The 16,742-nt window shown below is 34.0% G+C and overlaps 1 protein-coding gene across 2 annotated transcripts; it reads left to right on the top strand.

The window, feature by feature from the left end:
* The first annotated feature begins 70 nt into the window (after positions 1-70).
* Prp4k (Pre-mRNA processing factor 4 kinase) lies at positions 71-15,998 on the top strand. Of its 2 annotated transcripts, XR_015822719.1 has the most exons (12): positions 71-559; positions 765-1,886; positions 3,220-3,360; positions 5,065-5,370; positions 6,111-6,205; positions 7,907-8,053; positions 8,375-8,643; positions 11,164-11,540; positions 13,493-13,721; positions 14,502-14,614; positions 15,142-15,279; positions 15,859-15,998. XR_015822719.1 is itself a non-coding variant. In XM_088228992.1 (9 exons), exons 2-9 carry the CDS (start codon positions 789-791, stop codon positions 13,706-13,708), a joined length of 2,649 nt encoding a protein of 882 aa, XP_088085118.1. In that variant the 5' UTR covers positions 71-559; positions 765-788; the 3' UTR covers positions 13,709-14,187. The 2 variants fall into 2 exon arrangements, 1 of the variants encoding a protein (XP_088085118.1); XM_088228992.1 differs by lacking the exons at positions 14,502-14,614; positions 15,142-15,279; positions 15,859-15,998 and having other exon boundaries at positions 13,493-14,187.
* The last annotated feature ends 744 nt before the right edge of the window (positions 15,999-16,742 follow it).

Here is a 16,742-nt window from a genome sequence, read left to right as displayed (position 1 = left end):
CTAAAAACATTAATTTTTGTATTGAGTAACACTAAACATTAAATTGGACAACAGTTGATTATATCTTTCTCTTTTTATTTCAAGCAGTCGCCAGAAAAAACAATATATAACGCTTGTCTAAACAGTCTCAACACAATTGTGACGTATGGACGCCATCTTGACACCGCTTGTCAAGATACAATTTTTTATTATTTATCAGATTTATAGATTTGTTTTAGCAATCGTTTGTTAAAAATAAAAACTCTTAAAAATTAATCAGTGCAAGTTACTCAATACATTCTTTTTTAAAAGATTTGAATATTTTATTTTGATCCGAGTAGTTCCTATCTTGGCTGCATTTGTCATATAATTCTATGGATTCTATGGCAAAATATAAACGAACATAAAAACCAGGAATATACGATTTGTCAGATATATTTAATTGATAAATTATTGCGTATTCACATAAGTCAAAGTTATTTCACCTGGTTTTATCTCTGTTTATTTGTTAGAATAAAAACTAAAAACGTTTGTTGTGTTTTTTGGAGGTTAACTTTTGAGTGATTAATTCCTTGAAAACGTAAGTATACGACCACTTATTAATATATCTTTTTCTCGGATTATTTATGCATTCATTAAACATTTTCGCAATCTAATATCACATTAGTGATATTTTTCTGAACAGGCATCTTACCCGCGAGTGTAATCAAAAATCAATCGTTTTGTCAACTTGTACGTTTTTAAATCAAATCATTATAATAATTGAGAATGCTCGGTTGTTTCAGAATAATTATCAAATAATCCGCAAAATGCCAGAAGTTTTGTACGAAAATGGAGACAAAAAGAAAAAACGACACAAACATAAGAAGCACTCTACCAAATCCGATCATACGGAAAAGGCAAAAAAGCACAAGAAACACAAACATAAGAAAAAGGAAAGTAGTTCAAGATCCTCCTCCCCGGAATCGGTCAAAGTGTCGCAACCCAGAGAGAGGGACGTGCAGGCTGAATCAGGAACACTTCTTATTAAATGCAATAATTCAGAACCCAAGATGCAAACATACACGAGGCAAGTCCACATCACACCCCTTGCAGAAGAGAAAAGCAGGAGGACAATGTCCACTCACACTCTGGAAGTTGTTTCCTCAGAGTCAGAAAGCGAGCCGGCGCAAGAAGACTGCCCCAGTCCGGATGTTACTATATTAGATGACGAAATGAATCTCGACGAGTTAATGAAACAAAAAGAACTTCTACAGGCCCATTTAGGAGCTTACTTATCAGAATCTAGCGATGACGCCACCACCCCGCCTATTAATGTCGACTCCGTCAAAAGCTCCCCAGACGTAATAATGCTAGATGACTTCAGCAATGACGAATCAAAAAAACAAAAACGCCAACTCTCTCACGGGAGCACTGACCGCCGAGATTCAAAACGGAAACACCACGAATCCAGTCGACAATCCATCCGGAAATCCAGCGAAGACGACAAGTCCAGGCTCTCCTCCAAAAAATCAAAAAGAGAAAATGAGGACCTGCGCTCTGTTTTGGATAGGGAGGACCGGAGAAAACAAGTCGAAAGAGAGAAGCGGCTCATGGAGCGAGAAAAGGAACAGCGCGAAAAGAGGGAACTAGAGAGAAAGCGGCAGAGAGAGCAAGAGCGGGAACGGGAAAAGGAGAGAGAGAGGGAACGGGCCAGAGACAGAGATAGGCGTAGGTCCAGAGAGCGAAGGATAGAGAGAGAGCGAGATAATAGACATTCCCAAAGTAGAAATAACAGAGACAACGATAGGCGTAGAGAATCATCCAGGGATAGATCTAATAGACACGGAAATAATCTAGATAGAAATAGCAAAAGTTATAGTTCTAGAAGTTATCGACAAGGAAAGAAAGATTCTGATCAGTACAAGGTATGTAAATAGTTTTTTTTTCTTCTGATTTTTAATAATTTTATAGTAAAATATACATATATTTCATGCCAACCATGCCGGGAATCGAACTCGAGACCTTTTGCATGGCAGGCAAACGCTCTGACTGCGATGCGGATTGGCACCTGAAGCGAAAGAGTGATCATCTTACCTTCATGTAACAAAAATGGTCATGATAAGCTGTAGTTGGTATACCAATGTAATGTCCTATACACCATTAGGTGCGGAAAGGGAATATGTATATTTGATAAAATATGAATGTTTGCTTTCTTATGGTTTACCCAAGTATTTAAATATTGGGGGCCATTTTCAACGAGTCGTAAATAACTCACTATTAGGAAATAAGAACCAAATTGTGGTAGAGTGGGGTTCGAACCTGGACCTATATCCGTGAGTCCACAACACTAGCCACGAGCTTTCGACCCGGTTCAAATCTTTTGTTTACAAATTTAAAAAAAAATGTTACTGGTGTAACGGGTAACCATCAGGGGCGAATCGTCCATATAAGCGATTATGCCCAGCTTACCATCGTATTTAACTATCGATAATGATGTTTTATAGTAATTGAATTTATGAAAGAATAAATAAAATAACTATCATTTATTGTCAAGCACCGCCACCATTTATATGTTCCTCCAAAAATAAATACAAATATTGATAAAGCACGCCCAGCGCCAACCCGTTCCCAGTGAATGAAGAATCTAGCCAATTATTCAAGCTTATTCCGTCATACAAATATATAAGCTTTATTTTGTATCTTAACTCAGTTGCGGTATTTTTGTACAAAACAAACTTGCAGATTACAAATATTATTTGAAGATTCTCTTTTTGGAAAACAGTAATGATAATTATTCTTGATAATTATTTCTTTCCAGTCTTGATAATTATTTCTTAAAGACTATTTTCCGTTGATATGATACAGTTACATAATGATAATCTTATAATAGTCAAAGGATAGGAAATTTATAAGAGTTAAAATGGATCTGCATTTTAATAGGAAAGGGAATATGTTTAGATGAGTCAGATAAAAAAGAAGGGAATTTTTTAATTGTAGCGCTTTAAGTAGGCAAATATGTTATATTATTATAATATTTAAAGTAGCTTAAAACTGATATGCTTTAATCTATTTTAACCTTTTCCGAAACAAATTGGGCCATTTTTCAACCCGTTAAGACTACAGATTGAGATCAGCTCCTGTGGCAGCTTATTCCAACCATCAACAACCCTTTTGCTCAGAAAATGCTTGCGTGGATTTAGATTGAATCTCTTTCGATGTATGCAGTTATGTTTACTTAAAATCTTTTTATTTTTTAAGGATTCCTTGAGTGAGGGTATCAAACCATATGCAGAAAGTTCCAGCGATAATGAAATAGATATAACATATGATACTGACGATGAAGAAACTGAAGAGCAAATTATTGAGAGAAGGAGAAAACAGAGGGAACAGCTTCTAAAGGTTTGTAGAACGTTCACAAATTATTATAAAGCACCCTTAATAATACTTACTTATCAGGTCCGGACTTCAGACCTTGCCACTCCAATGTGCAGCGATATATAGATATCGCCTTGTCAGTGGCCATCCTCAAATTAGCCTCTCCACAAGGTAGCCGCATGTGTGGGCACCGCAGCAGACAGGGATTATCCGGCACCTCTCCACAATCGCGGCTCGTGTCATCTCCCTTGAGAAAACCTCACCTCTGTTGATTATATTTGCATCTAGTTACCCTTAGTTTGTTGAGAACTTTCCATATACGGATGTCCAAACCGTGGGCCGTGTTTGTGCTTCGGCCTATCGCCGAGTTCCCCTCTCCACAGATCCTCACTCCTTTTTTCTGCATAGGTTTCCAAGTCAGCTGTGACTTTGAGTAAACTCCTCGATCCCAGTCTCTGAGAAGGCATTCGATGGTCATATGAAGGGGGTGTCTAGGGTCATGGATCTGTTTGTGTCTCTCGGTGTCCGCTGTTACATTTCTCCTGATGTTGGGTGGAGCGATTCCTATTATGGCACCCTTATTTGGCTGATTCATACAGCACTATTTTCATGAAAAATCCCCTCAAGGCACTACAATTCTATTCTTACATTCTAACTAAGCTAACACTGCACATTAAACTTTATGTTTTTAAATTTGACGGTATGGAAAACGAAAGAAGTGAGATTTCAGTTGATCTGAACTGACTAGGACTGTCAATAATTCGCAAGAGTGAAAGCAAATGGTTCCAGACAGAGGGACCGGCTACGGCAAAAGCACTTCTCCGAACATAGTGTTTGGGCAACGCCGAAGTTCGACATGTTTCCTCTTCCTGAATCAAATGCTGACCTAAGAGTAGATTTTTTTGACATGTATTTTCCCTAATATAGAAGTCCAATAGGTACTTGTAGCCATTTGATAAAGGGATTTGAATACTGTCCAGTATTTTTAAAATGATTATTGATAATCATAATGGCAAATTCTAAACTTGGAGAAATTGCAAATAATTCTAATCTAATTTTGTGTAACTTAATAAAGCAAAAATAAAAATTATGTTTCAAAACTTGTGTTTATAACTAGATGTAATTAACTATTACACCTAAATAAATGAACTAAAAAAAATGGTCATCAAACATTTTAATATTGATACTGTGGTGCCTCAGAGCAGGTACTGACCAGAGACAAGGGACCCGCAAAGTTGCTAGCCCTGAAGACCATTGACGTAAACCAAACTATATACAGGCCTACGCACTGGTCCCGCTCTCTCTTTTCTTCAAATCTCTTCCCGACTCATCGGGATCCACGATCCTCGTTACAGAACTTTTATTGTAACAATTATAGCGTATATTTGTAAATCTAGTTTTTGTGTAATTTTATTAATTTTAAAATTTAGTTAGATTATAATTTGTTTGCATGTATATATTCATGGAAGTACTGTCTTTGTATTTCTTTATTACTGATATTTTGTTTAGCAACTTTCTGAAGTGTATGCAGTGGGAATACGCGCTAGATATAGATAAGAGATTTTGATTGAACTATTGTATCGAGTTCAATAAAATCGACTAAACGTTTCTGCGCGTGTATGTAACACACACAACAAATGGTGTACCTACAAAATGTGCGGTATCCCCGCAAAACAGGTGACACCACAATACTAATTGAGTGACCTCACTCATCATTATAAATTTCAGCGTTTGGGAGGACCGAGTGATGACAGTGGCACCCAACCTGATAAAGAAAAGAGCTCACCCTCCATTCAAATCGACGACGAATCTACCACACCACCTCGCTCCATGAAAAATGCGGAACTGTTGCCAGAAGCGCCCAGTAGCAAGCAACCCGATGGCGATCTTACTCCCGTGCTGCCAACCAAAACAATACCCGACCCCGCAAATAGTAAAGAGGTCCCTACCTCAAAGGCCCCAAAGAAAGAACCCACCAAACCGAATGATATGGATATGTTTGCCGAACAGGATAACTTTGATGAAAATTATGATGTAAGTATTAAAAACTCTGAACTCTGTCCCGTGGATGAAGAATACAGTTTTGTGTGTGAAATATAACCAAAACCCTGGACGAGTGTTTTTGACTCATTAACTGCACTTCGGTAAAAATCCTGAATAAGGTAATCGAGTGGAGTTAAGTTCACCTCTATGTGTAGTGGTTGGTGCGTTTGCCTACCATTCTTGAGGTTCCGGGTTCTATTCCTGGCAGGGTAAATTTGAAATATTTATTTCGAGGGTTGTTTAAACTACAATATTTCATTATTCTGGATGTGAAGCATACGACTGATTACCTTATCTTCATGTAAAAGATTATCAAGATACGCAGCATTTGGTTTACCAATGCAGTCCACCATTTACCACGGGTGCGGAAAGGGAAGTTCAATGCCTTTTTATTTGTTATTAGACTATCAAACTAAGCCGCAAGTCTAGTTTGACACAAAATATTTACGAGTAATTAAATGGTTTTAATTCACATTACTATTTCATACTCTTCGAGCTAAGATTTTAATTCACAACACTATTTCATATTCTTTGAGCTAGCATATAGGGTGTAAAACTCATCACCTAGTCTTTGTTTAGGAATCAATCGATATATGCTGCAATAATTATGTGTGAGAAAGGATAAAGAGGATCAAAATGTATGTGTACTTAATTATTGACTTGCTGTCATTAATTAAAACTAGTTTTAATGAGCCCTAATTTTCCCACTTAAAATATGATTTTCTTTACAGTCACCTGCGAGTGGCGTAGTTGCTGATTCTAAAAAGAACCAATCGGAAAATCCCGCCCTTACAGATAACTGGGATGATGCTGAAGGGTATTACAGGTAAATTTTATTATTTTAAAAAGGTCCTAGCTAGAGACACGAAAAATCTTAACCCTCACTCATTAGCCAAGTTCTTTCTTTCCTTTAAGGCCGTAGTCTGATAAAAAGTATCGAAATCATACCAGTTGGCCATTTTAAAACGCGTTTCAAAATCGCACAATCAAAAAAATATAATAAGTAAACCTTAGATAAATAAAACTGTGTTTTATGTTAAGTTTTTAAAAAATTTACTTAAAAGATTTATGTAATTGTAATTGAAATATAATTACTGCCTTTTGAAATTTAGAGTAAACTTAAGTGCATTGGTACTCATAAAAAAATAAACATTGTAGCAAAATTTTATTAAATATAATTTATAAATAGATTGGACAAGAAAGTTGTGGAAAAAAGAACTTAAATTCAGGTATTTAAAAAGAAATACAACCACACAAATTTTGTGCTATTTTTTTCTTAAATTTTGGGTTAAACTATAATAACTGTTTTAAAAAAATAAAACATTTAAAATATTTTAGTTCATACCCTTTTTTATTTATTAATTTATTTATTAATGAAATCATAGTCTTTATATAAAACAAGGTACAAAAGAACAATTTTAAAAAGTAAGACCAATTACAGATTTCACACTAATGAATGCAGGAGGAGAGGGGAAAAATAATTTAATTCTAAAAAAGTAAAAATAAAAATATTACATAAAAAGTTCCTAAAATGGAATTATGTATTTATATATTTTTTTTAAGTAGAAAGTTTTGGTTGTAAATATTTATTTTCTACAGTACGCCATTCGATGACCAACATGAGCGTTAATATTTTGCTAAAACATGCTGTAGAAATTAAAACTTTCTGCCAAAATAGTTTTCTTAAAATTTGTTTATATTTCTGTGAGAAAATGTATGAACTTAAATATTTTAGCTGTTTTGTTTTTTTAAAACGATTATTGAAGGTATAATTCAACGCAGAATTTAAGAAAAATAGGCACACAATTTGTGTGGTTTTAAATGCTAGTATTTCTTTTAAAATCTATAAATTATTAAACAGATTTAACCTCAATATAATTTTTTTACGACTACCAATTTACTCCTAGCCTAGTATGATTAATCCTTCAGCTTTAAACTAAATTAATTTATTCTTTATAGTTTGAAAATTTTTAAATTTTATTTTATTTATTCGTGTAACTCATTGTGCAATTTTGAGCCTTTAGACAGTGAATTTTCAGTCTCTGTTTTTCTCATTTTGGTAGTCTTTTCTTTTTTTTATTTCTGGTTTTAATATGTATGCCGTTGTTTGTTAAATTTCTATTTAATTTAACCTTCAAATAATTTTACAAATGCAAATTGCAACATTATATTTTATTTGTTGTTTTTCTCTGAGAAAGCCATTTTTTACATTTATGCATATTCTGCGGCTTTGAAAATTATCTTAATTGCCGTATTCTGTAGGATTAGAATGTTTTTGATTTTCCGTTTAGATTTATAATATGAGCCAAACAATCGGCTTTGACTTCAACCAAAAATTAATCTTATGAATATTTGTCATTTAAAAAGAGAAGATTAAAATATACATTGTTTTAGTTATTTAATCCCATTTATAAAAAAAACCTCCTGCAATCATCACTTCAACTGTAAATAAGGAATAGAACTCCAGCAAAACAACGCTACTTAAATTATCCTAACCTTTATTATGAACGTCTTACCATGTTTACAGAGTACGCATCGGTGAGGTACTAGACACAAGATACATTGTATACGGCTACACAGGACAAGGAGTGTTTTCCAATGTAATACGTGCTCGAGATCAAGCCAGATCTAATCAAGATGTGGCCATAAAAATTATCCGTAACAATGAAGTCATGTAAGTTTATTATTTTGTCATTTAGAAACCTATCAAAATATTTTTAGTTCCTTCGCATGGTGCTGACCAGGTACTATTCACCAGAGCATTACTCTCTGCTTCCTGGCCCATGACCTAAGTTCGTTACGAGGAGGACATTTGGACAATCCATAGTAGGGCTCAGGGCATATCGGGGCTGTCTTAGCTCCCAGCCTTGCCAATTCGTCAGCTGCCTCGTTACTGTCGATGTTTGAGTGTCCTGGTACCCAAATTAATGTCGCACTGTTACTTGATTTACTGTAAGTCTGAAAATATAGTTTATCTGTAATTTTTCCGATCCAGGCACAAGACGGGCCTGCGCGAGCTGGAGACTCTTCGGGTGCTGAACGACGCGGACCCCGAGGACCGCATGCACTGCGTCCGTCTGCGGCGACAGTTCTTCCACCGCCAGCACCTGTGCCTGGTGCTGGAGCCGCTGTCCATGAACTTGCGCGAGGTGCTCAAGAAGTACGGCGGCGGCTGCGGGCTGCACATCAAGGCCGTGCAGAGTTATGCGCAGCAGCTGCTGCTCGCCCTCAAGCTGATGAAGAAGACCGGCATTTTGCACGCAGGTGAATATTTACTTGCAGTACTTATGATACGACCTATCTATAGAATTTTAATTTTTTCATGAAAACAGCGCATATCGAGATACAGGACTCTTGAAAACTACCAAAAACGAGCACTGGTTTTGGCGACATCTATAGACATTTCCCAAATTCAGAAGGATAACTTATAGTAATCTTATTCCAAAACATAATTTCAAAAGTTCAGTTTCGATATTATAATTTGTTTTAGTAATATTTTTACCCTTAAGTGTCGGAGTTCTTTAACTCTCCCTTCCCGGTGATGTGTAGCCAGTACACTAGAGATTTTACGGTATTCCTTCGTTATACATTTACATATCGGTAAAAATGTTTTTTTTATTAAATAATTCATGCTTATTGGGAACATAAAAAGCGTTTTATCAAAAATCTGAGATATTATCGATATAATAAAAAGTTTACCAATGTGTCGCATGTTGCGTTCGTAGTAAAAAAGTAATCCTAATATATAATTGTCTCGCACACTCTTTACGTCTCACTCTTGATAATACGGGTATATTTGGGAGCGAGAGAGACATTTTGTATACGTCACATGCCCGAACAGCAAATTTTTTTGTACTTCTCCCAGACGCCCGTTAGCTGCGTTAGTAGTTCCCCAGCTTTCGTTGGGGGCGATTCTTTTGCGCGCATTGAGAGCATGAATTAATGTTTTTAGCAATTAGATTAAAAATATCATCACTTTTGACTTCAACTATAAATAATTGATGAATATTACACTTTTACGATTTAAAATCTCTCATTTTTTGCATGCGTAGTGACTACACAGCACCGTAATGCGCCGATGTTTAACAGTAAGGGAAAGGTTAAAGTGTAAGCTCTTTCACAGTTTATTTCACAAGAATGTAAGTAGCTTTGTATTGTCAGTAGGCTAATCATAGAGTGACTCCTAACATGTCTGATGTGAGAGACAGTGCTCGCAAAAGCAAGGTTGCTCATAGTAGAGAATAATTCTTAAGGTGGGCCGACTTAAAATCTTACAGTTATGTAACATAATTTTGTGGTGGTCAGCGCATTTGTGTACCATGCAAGAGGCCTCGGGTTTGATTCCCGACATGGGTGGCATGAAATATTATATATTTTATTTTATATTTCATAATCCCTGGACTGGCACCTGAAGCGTAAGACTGATCTTCTTACCTTCATATAACAAAAATTATCAAGGTACGCTGCGATTGGTATACCGATGCAGTGCCCTATGCACCATTAGATACGGAAAGAGAATGATGATGATGAATGTACCATAATGTATGATTGAACTTTTTTAAATATTTTTTTTTTATGGGGTTAAATAAATTTGAATTAATTTAAATATATTATGTACATTATTGTACTTAGCCAATAAACTACAGTAATTATTTATTTTTTCGAAGTAAAGTGGCCAGGCGCTTTTAGGGGTGACTTAATGGATCACTAAGTTTTCTTCTTACAAGAATTTGTTATTTTCAATAAATAATAAAATGATTAGGAACTTTACTATTTACAAGCGAAACATGGTTTTTATATCCTCTAAATAAATATGACTTTTTGCTTCACTAGCAACACTGTATGTCAACTTTCGCAGTGTTATAAGACAGTCCTGTAATCGCAATAAAAGCCTTTATGACGGTTCGGTAGATAGAGGTAGTATAAAAGTTAAGAACAGCATTTCTGTACCCACCGATGAAACTAGCGATTGCAATCAGGACCCAGTTTTAATCTTTTAACCAAAATATTTCACATTTATGTTTTTGCATATTTGTTGTTTCGACATTGATCCAATGATATGTAATTTGTTACATTTTAGTATCATTATAGTATTACGACATAACATCGGCAGCACCAACTTTCAAGGTAAGAACTGAAAAATTGTCAAGGCATTTTAATGTTTTCACGGGCATCATGTAAAAGTTACAATCTACTTTTTTTATGCCATTTAAATATCATTATTGTTTCTTTGCTGACTCTTTATTTAGATAATAAAACATCATAATTTTTGGTAGAATTTCAGATATGATAAATAATATAAAGAAGAAATGCATACTTGCTTATGTATTTTTTTTTGCTTGATACGTATCACGTGGTATTACGATCGACGTGTAGGTGTAATGGAGATTATTTTTCTGTATGTTCCTAATGACTACCTTTGACATCGGCGGCTTAAGCTGTTTTATCTTCCTGCTTACAGAACCAGCCTGCTGATGGTAATGCCAGTAGGAAGAGCAATGTCTTTACTCAACCGTATATTTTCAGATATCGACATCTTTCATGTTACTTAAAGAAAGTTCAGAGAATATACGATAATAACTGAGTATTTTTATTTTACCATATTCACATTCGATTGGTATTGTTCTATTTTCTCGTGTTTAAAATATGAAAATTAAATCAGAAACATTGGTTTAAATAAAATTTAAAATTTTCACAGTTCTTACTTTATTAGTTGGGGGTGTCGTCGAGGTATTGGATATTAGGTTATTATGATTATAAACAAATTGATTTTGAATGATACAGACATAAAGCCTGACAACATTCTGGTGAACGAGAGTAAAGTAAACCTGAAACTGTGCGATTTCGGGTCCTCCATAAACGTAAACGACCAGGACTTGACGCCGTACCTCGTGTCGCGCTTCTACCGTGCGCCCGAGATCATCCTCGGTATCCCGTACGACCACGGTATAGACATGTGGTCTGCCGCCTGCACTATATACGAGATCTCCACCGGCAAGATCCTGTTCAGCGGCCAGTCCAACAACCAGATGCTCAAGTACTTCATGGACGTCAAGGGCAAGATGCCCAATAAGTTGATAAGGAAGAGCCAATTTAGGGACCAGCACTTTGATCAGAATTGCAATTTCCTCTATCACGAGGTAGACAAGGTCACAGAGAGGGTGAGTCACATTTTTATATTTATTTTTTATTTATAGTCTAAGGTTAATTTTAAAGGAAATAATATAAAAATATAATTCCTATGTATAAAAAACACTTTTGAAGAAAATAAACATTCAGTACCAAAAAAGAAGCAAGCTCTTGCGTTCAAATGCGCTTCAAAATGTGTATATGTATATGAAGCAGTGATTATTACTACTTTGAAGGGCAGTTTTTTTTTTATTTAACTTTTTTACTACTGTCTCAGAAAATGTTGTCATAGAAATATGTTTAATTTGCCATTTTGGATTTACAAAAAAATGTTTAAATATCTTGCGAAATTAATTTCCAGAACAATGATATAGTACATCTCCAATAATGTGCAATCTCAATAACTTTTGGCTGGACATAACAATATCATGCATACATCATAGCAGTGATAAAAGGCACCCATATGTTACTGATTTTTTTTTTAAAAATCAATAAAATAAAGTACATATTGTGTACATGCTTTAATAGCACATTTGGCTCAAATCAATTTATTTTTTTAGATGCATTTATAGTATGTATATATTACCTTAAAGGCACTGTTTTTATAGTTCTTTACGTGTAAATAATTGAATTATCCACTTACCATGTGTTTTAGTTGATTGTTACGTGGGAAGTGAGGTTGCGCGTTTATATGAACAAAAGATATCACTAACATAATCAAATATTTAAGTCTATTAAATCTAATGTTTAAATATTGAATGTACTAATATATTGAACTTAGAATTAAATAGTTAGACAGTTTTGTTAAATAAGTTTAGCCACAGGAAAGGGAATTTAAATGTGCGTGCGCAACCAACAGAGATCGTAAGAGTTCTGTGGTGTTGACTGCCTGTGCGTTGGTCCACGTTTTTCTCTGGTTTGCCTGGTGGTTGTTTGAGATTTCAAGTTACTGGCCAGGCAGTCTCATAGCACTTTACGGCATACTAATGTGTGCATTTCAAGCTACGCATACTTACACAAACTAACTTACTAAATTAACCTACTCTTAGATTCCATTAGCCAGACATCTCTACATCATCTCTACAGTAAAAAAACTAATTTGTCTTTCGTTATTACTGCGTTTTTCGGATCGTAAGATGCAATTTTTTGCTCCGAAAATTCAACCAAAAATTGGGGTGCGTCTTATGGTCCATGTATGTTAATTTTAAGTTTGAACAAATACATATAAATCTTACGACAATTTTTGAAATACTGGAAAATAGTTTCAATTCATTTCTCATCAACCTATGTGTTATTGAATACGAGTAACATGTTATAAAACAGTCCACAGCTACATAAAAGTAGTGGAGTACCTACTGGAAAAGTAATGTCGTCTACAATGTTTGTATTTATCAAATCTTTTACCAGTTAGAATGCAGGACTTAAAGAAATGTGTATTAGTTAGTAGCAGGAAGAATGACTATAATTTTTCAGTACTCGGCTGCCTTGTATCCTCATGGTGCTGATATTAAGGAAAATGTTAACATTTCATCCAGAGGTAAATATCGTGTGCATTATATTCACCTCAACTTAACTCTTTACAAGTACCATAAATAAAAAACTGGAAGTCCTAAAGAACATAATAGTTAGTGATCAATAATTCTCTTTACTATATCCCACACCAGCATAATATATTTTTCTCGCATGTATTTTTTTTTTAGAAAAGTAATTGCCCTACCAATCATAAATATTTAGTTTTAATGATACATAAACTACATACCAATTGCATTACAAATTACATTTCGAGTTGAGTTTTAAAATATTATCAACTGCCTTTATTATTGTATTAGTACCGTTTTACTTCATTGTTATGCCATATTATACGTCAATGGCACTTCGTAACAACCCAAAAACTCTACTCGTTTCCATTCGGTGGATACTCAATCAAGTCCTTGCTGAGTTTGAATCCACAGGATATAAAGTAATTAATACTTAATAATTTTAGGAAAAAGTAGTGGTTATCTCGAGTGTGGTAGTGAGCCGCGACCTCGGCGCGGAGCTGACCGGGCGAGGAAGTGTTCCGCCGGCGCACGCTCGCAAGGCCACCCAGCTCAAACAACTCCTGGAGAGGATGTTGGCTTTGGACACCACCAAGAGGGCCACCCTCAACCAGACCCTGCAACATCCCTTCCTAAGGGAGCCCATGCCAAGCACTACCTAATCTACGATGATGTGTAACATACATTTTTTCAATCCGCTTAATATGGTTTACCCCCCTTTATCGATAAGATTCACTAATGTTTCGAGGCCTACTTTTAGTAATTTTGAGAAGTCGGAGTAGACGTAAATAAAATAAGACAAATTTAGGGTCAATTATAAAATAATACACGGGCATTGTGGTGCCTTTGTTTTCCACAATTTGCTAAATTATAACATTTCTTTTTTTATGAAGCTATTAGATTATTAGATAGTTGATTCTACGACATTTTTCTTTTATATTTATTTGAATACTAACTTTTTTGACTCCCAAGATATTAAATTTAATGTAAATTTTGATGAATTTATTACATTTACAGCTAAGCGATTAAAGCACTTAATTTAACTCATGAAATAAAGTACAATAACAACATAATGTTCCATCTAATATGCACCTATGTTAATGGTGCTTGGTGTGAGTGAATTCATAGCAATAAAAAGAAATACAAATTGACTTTAAATATATTTTTATTGTTAATGTAATATATTATAAAATTATGTTATTTACATTAAATTAAAACGAGTGTCTCACTCTTATTTACTAGATCGAGCTCTCTTTAACAAAACCAAACCTTTTGTTTATTTTTCCTAGAATAATTTTGTTATAATCCTTCATTTGTAATGAATGTATTCATTTATTTGGTCCCTTCTAAAGAAACCATTTCTTAATTAATTTACATTGAATATTTGCATTGTATGTGTATTTTACTTGTGACTTTTACTGATTCATAAAAACTAATTGAATTTGATCATACAAGACGTAAAATCCTGCTTGGAATATATTGAAGTGGAAGCCACAAATGGACAGAATGGAGTCGCCAATTCTGACTGCAACAAATCAGAATTCCCGCTGTTGTCGCATCCTTTTAAGGTAATAAACATTTACTTGTTCTGACTAATATTGTTATTTTCTTTAAGACAATTTATGAACCTCATAATGAACGTTTCACCCCCTTCCTAATGTATGTGCATTATAATATTTCCAAACTAAAAATTCTTACTCTCTAAATTATTACTATTTCAGAAGAGCAGCTTAAAACTGACATGCTTAAATCTGTTTTAGTGAAAATAAGTTGTTGGCATATTTTAACTTTTCCAAAACAAATCTAGCCCATTTTTTAAGTTATTGAGACCAGCTCTTGTGGCAACTTATTCCAACCATCAACCTTATTGCTCAGGAAATGTTTGTGTTTATTAGTTTCAATTCAATTCATTTTTATGATATTACATAATATAATATCATTGTTTTCCCAAATAACATGTCAATTTGGAGTCGACGCATCATGGATTCTTCCATTCATCTAATATTTTCTTTAACGTTGAGTTTAAAATTATGATATCTTAACAAAATAAACTATCTTTCCATATTTGAATATGAATCTTTTCTTTTGTCCGCAGACGTCTGCTTGGAAAGCGTTGGATATGGACTAAGTGGTCTCTGAATGATACAGAAATAGAGCTCTGTGATAAATGTCTTAACCAAAGCATTGACAAACCTGCAGATCCGTATACGAAAACTGCAGTATTATTTTATATGTATGCGTAAGAATTTTTTATAAAATAAGGTTACAGGGAAAAATTTCATGCCTATTTTGAAAGTAAAATTATATTGAAGTTTAGTTTTTAAACTACAAAGAATGTATTGTGAGAACACACAAATATTTACGACTGTTTTGTGGAAATTTTAAATGGATCTTTCTCATTTGAATACCTCGCAACATATTTTTTAACAATTAAAACACCGGTTGTGACCCCTAACAATTCTCATACGCGGCGTACAAAAAATAATTGTAGAGCTGTAGTTTGTTATTTAAAAAACATTAATATTATTTTGATTTAATTTGTGTAGCTTATTTTTGATGAATTCATTTATTTCAACATCATTTCTCTTTAAAAAAGAACAATATTGTTCATATTATAGTGATTCTGGTAATCTTAAGGATTAAATAAATAAATATGTTTTTTGTCACAGTAAAATCCGATTATAAACAAGCATGTTTTCCTCTAATCTTAAGGCTATATTTTATAATTACCATGTAAATGTAGTTTAATGCAAAGTAATTTACATTTCTAAGGTATAGATTAATTATCACTTTCTGTTTTGTGATATTTCAGATATCGTTTTTAAGAAAGGATAATGTTGAGAATATTATGCTGAGTTATGATGGAGTAAACGGACGAGAGGCAAGAAGATGAGAAATGTATCGATACATGTCATGTTTATACATTATGTGATCATTAAAGATTTAAGTTTATAGCCCTGTTTTTATTATTACTAAATTCCTATTCTTAATTTTAAAACCTGTATCACGTAATGACATCACTTGAAATAAGAAACATTTGTGGTTTCATGATAGACAATTTTGTTGCCATTTTCAATTTGTAAATAACTACGTTAGAAAACAGGAATCGAGTTGTGCTTGAATGGGGTTAGAACCTCGAACCTGTGAGTCAGCGATACTACCACGGTACCACACCCCGTTCAGAAACTAATTAAAACCCAAGTGTTTGAAAATACATTAGGTTTTAAAGGGTGTTTTTTTATTAATATGAGAAATAAATACCATTTGCTGAAATCCATTTTATTAAATTAAAAATAATAATTATAATGAAAACATTTATAAAAAATCCATAAACCAAAAGTATATTAGGTTACAGGCCAGTTATTATTTGACCTTAAATAATGCGAATAATAACCGAATCAAACTCAAATGTGAATGCCATTTTAGGTGGAGTTACGGATTTCAACCTAGGGGACAAAAATAGATCCGTTAGACAAGATTGCCAGGAATTAGAAAATAAAAGCCTGACTTTATTATTTGATTTATTAGGGGAAAAATTAAATTGCAAAGTTAATGTTCGTTTAAACATACATATGGTCTCAAATAGTTAGAAAAACTCCGGATTTAACAAATACTTGTTTAATTATCAAACTCGTAAAACCTCCACTTCCACCAATTTTCATTGAATGACGAGTTAAGACTTATGAAATTGATAAT

This window comes from Micrasema longulum, unplaced genomic scaffold (assembly GCF_059751315.1).
Source record: "Micrasema longulum isolate JH-2025_06_02 unplaced genomic scaffold, ASM5975131v1 h1tg000624l, whole genome shotgun sequence".
Lineage (NCBI taxonomy): Eukaryota > Metazoa > Arthropoda > Insecta > Trichoptera > Brachycentridae > Micrasema > Micrasema longulum.
Note: the sequence above shows the minus strand (reverse complement) of the source record. Positions and strands in the feature narration are given on the sequence as shown.

What these genes read in the sequence shown, in the direction of transcription:
- Prp4k (XM_088228992.1), top strand. Translation starts at nt 789, where the DNA reads ATGCCAGAAGTTTTGTACGAAAATGGAGACAAAAAGAAAAAACGACAC. An exon ending in AAGATTCTGATCAGTACAAG is followed by an intron (nt 1,887 to 3,219) that starts GTATGTAAATAG and finishes TTATTTTTTAAG; the next exon opens with GATTCCTTGAGTGAGGGTAT. An exon ending in ACTTTGATGAAAATTATGAT is followed by an intron (nt 5,371 to 6,110) that starts GTAAGTATTAAA and finishes TTTTCTTTACAG; the next exon opens with TCACCTGCGAGTGGCGTAGT.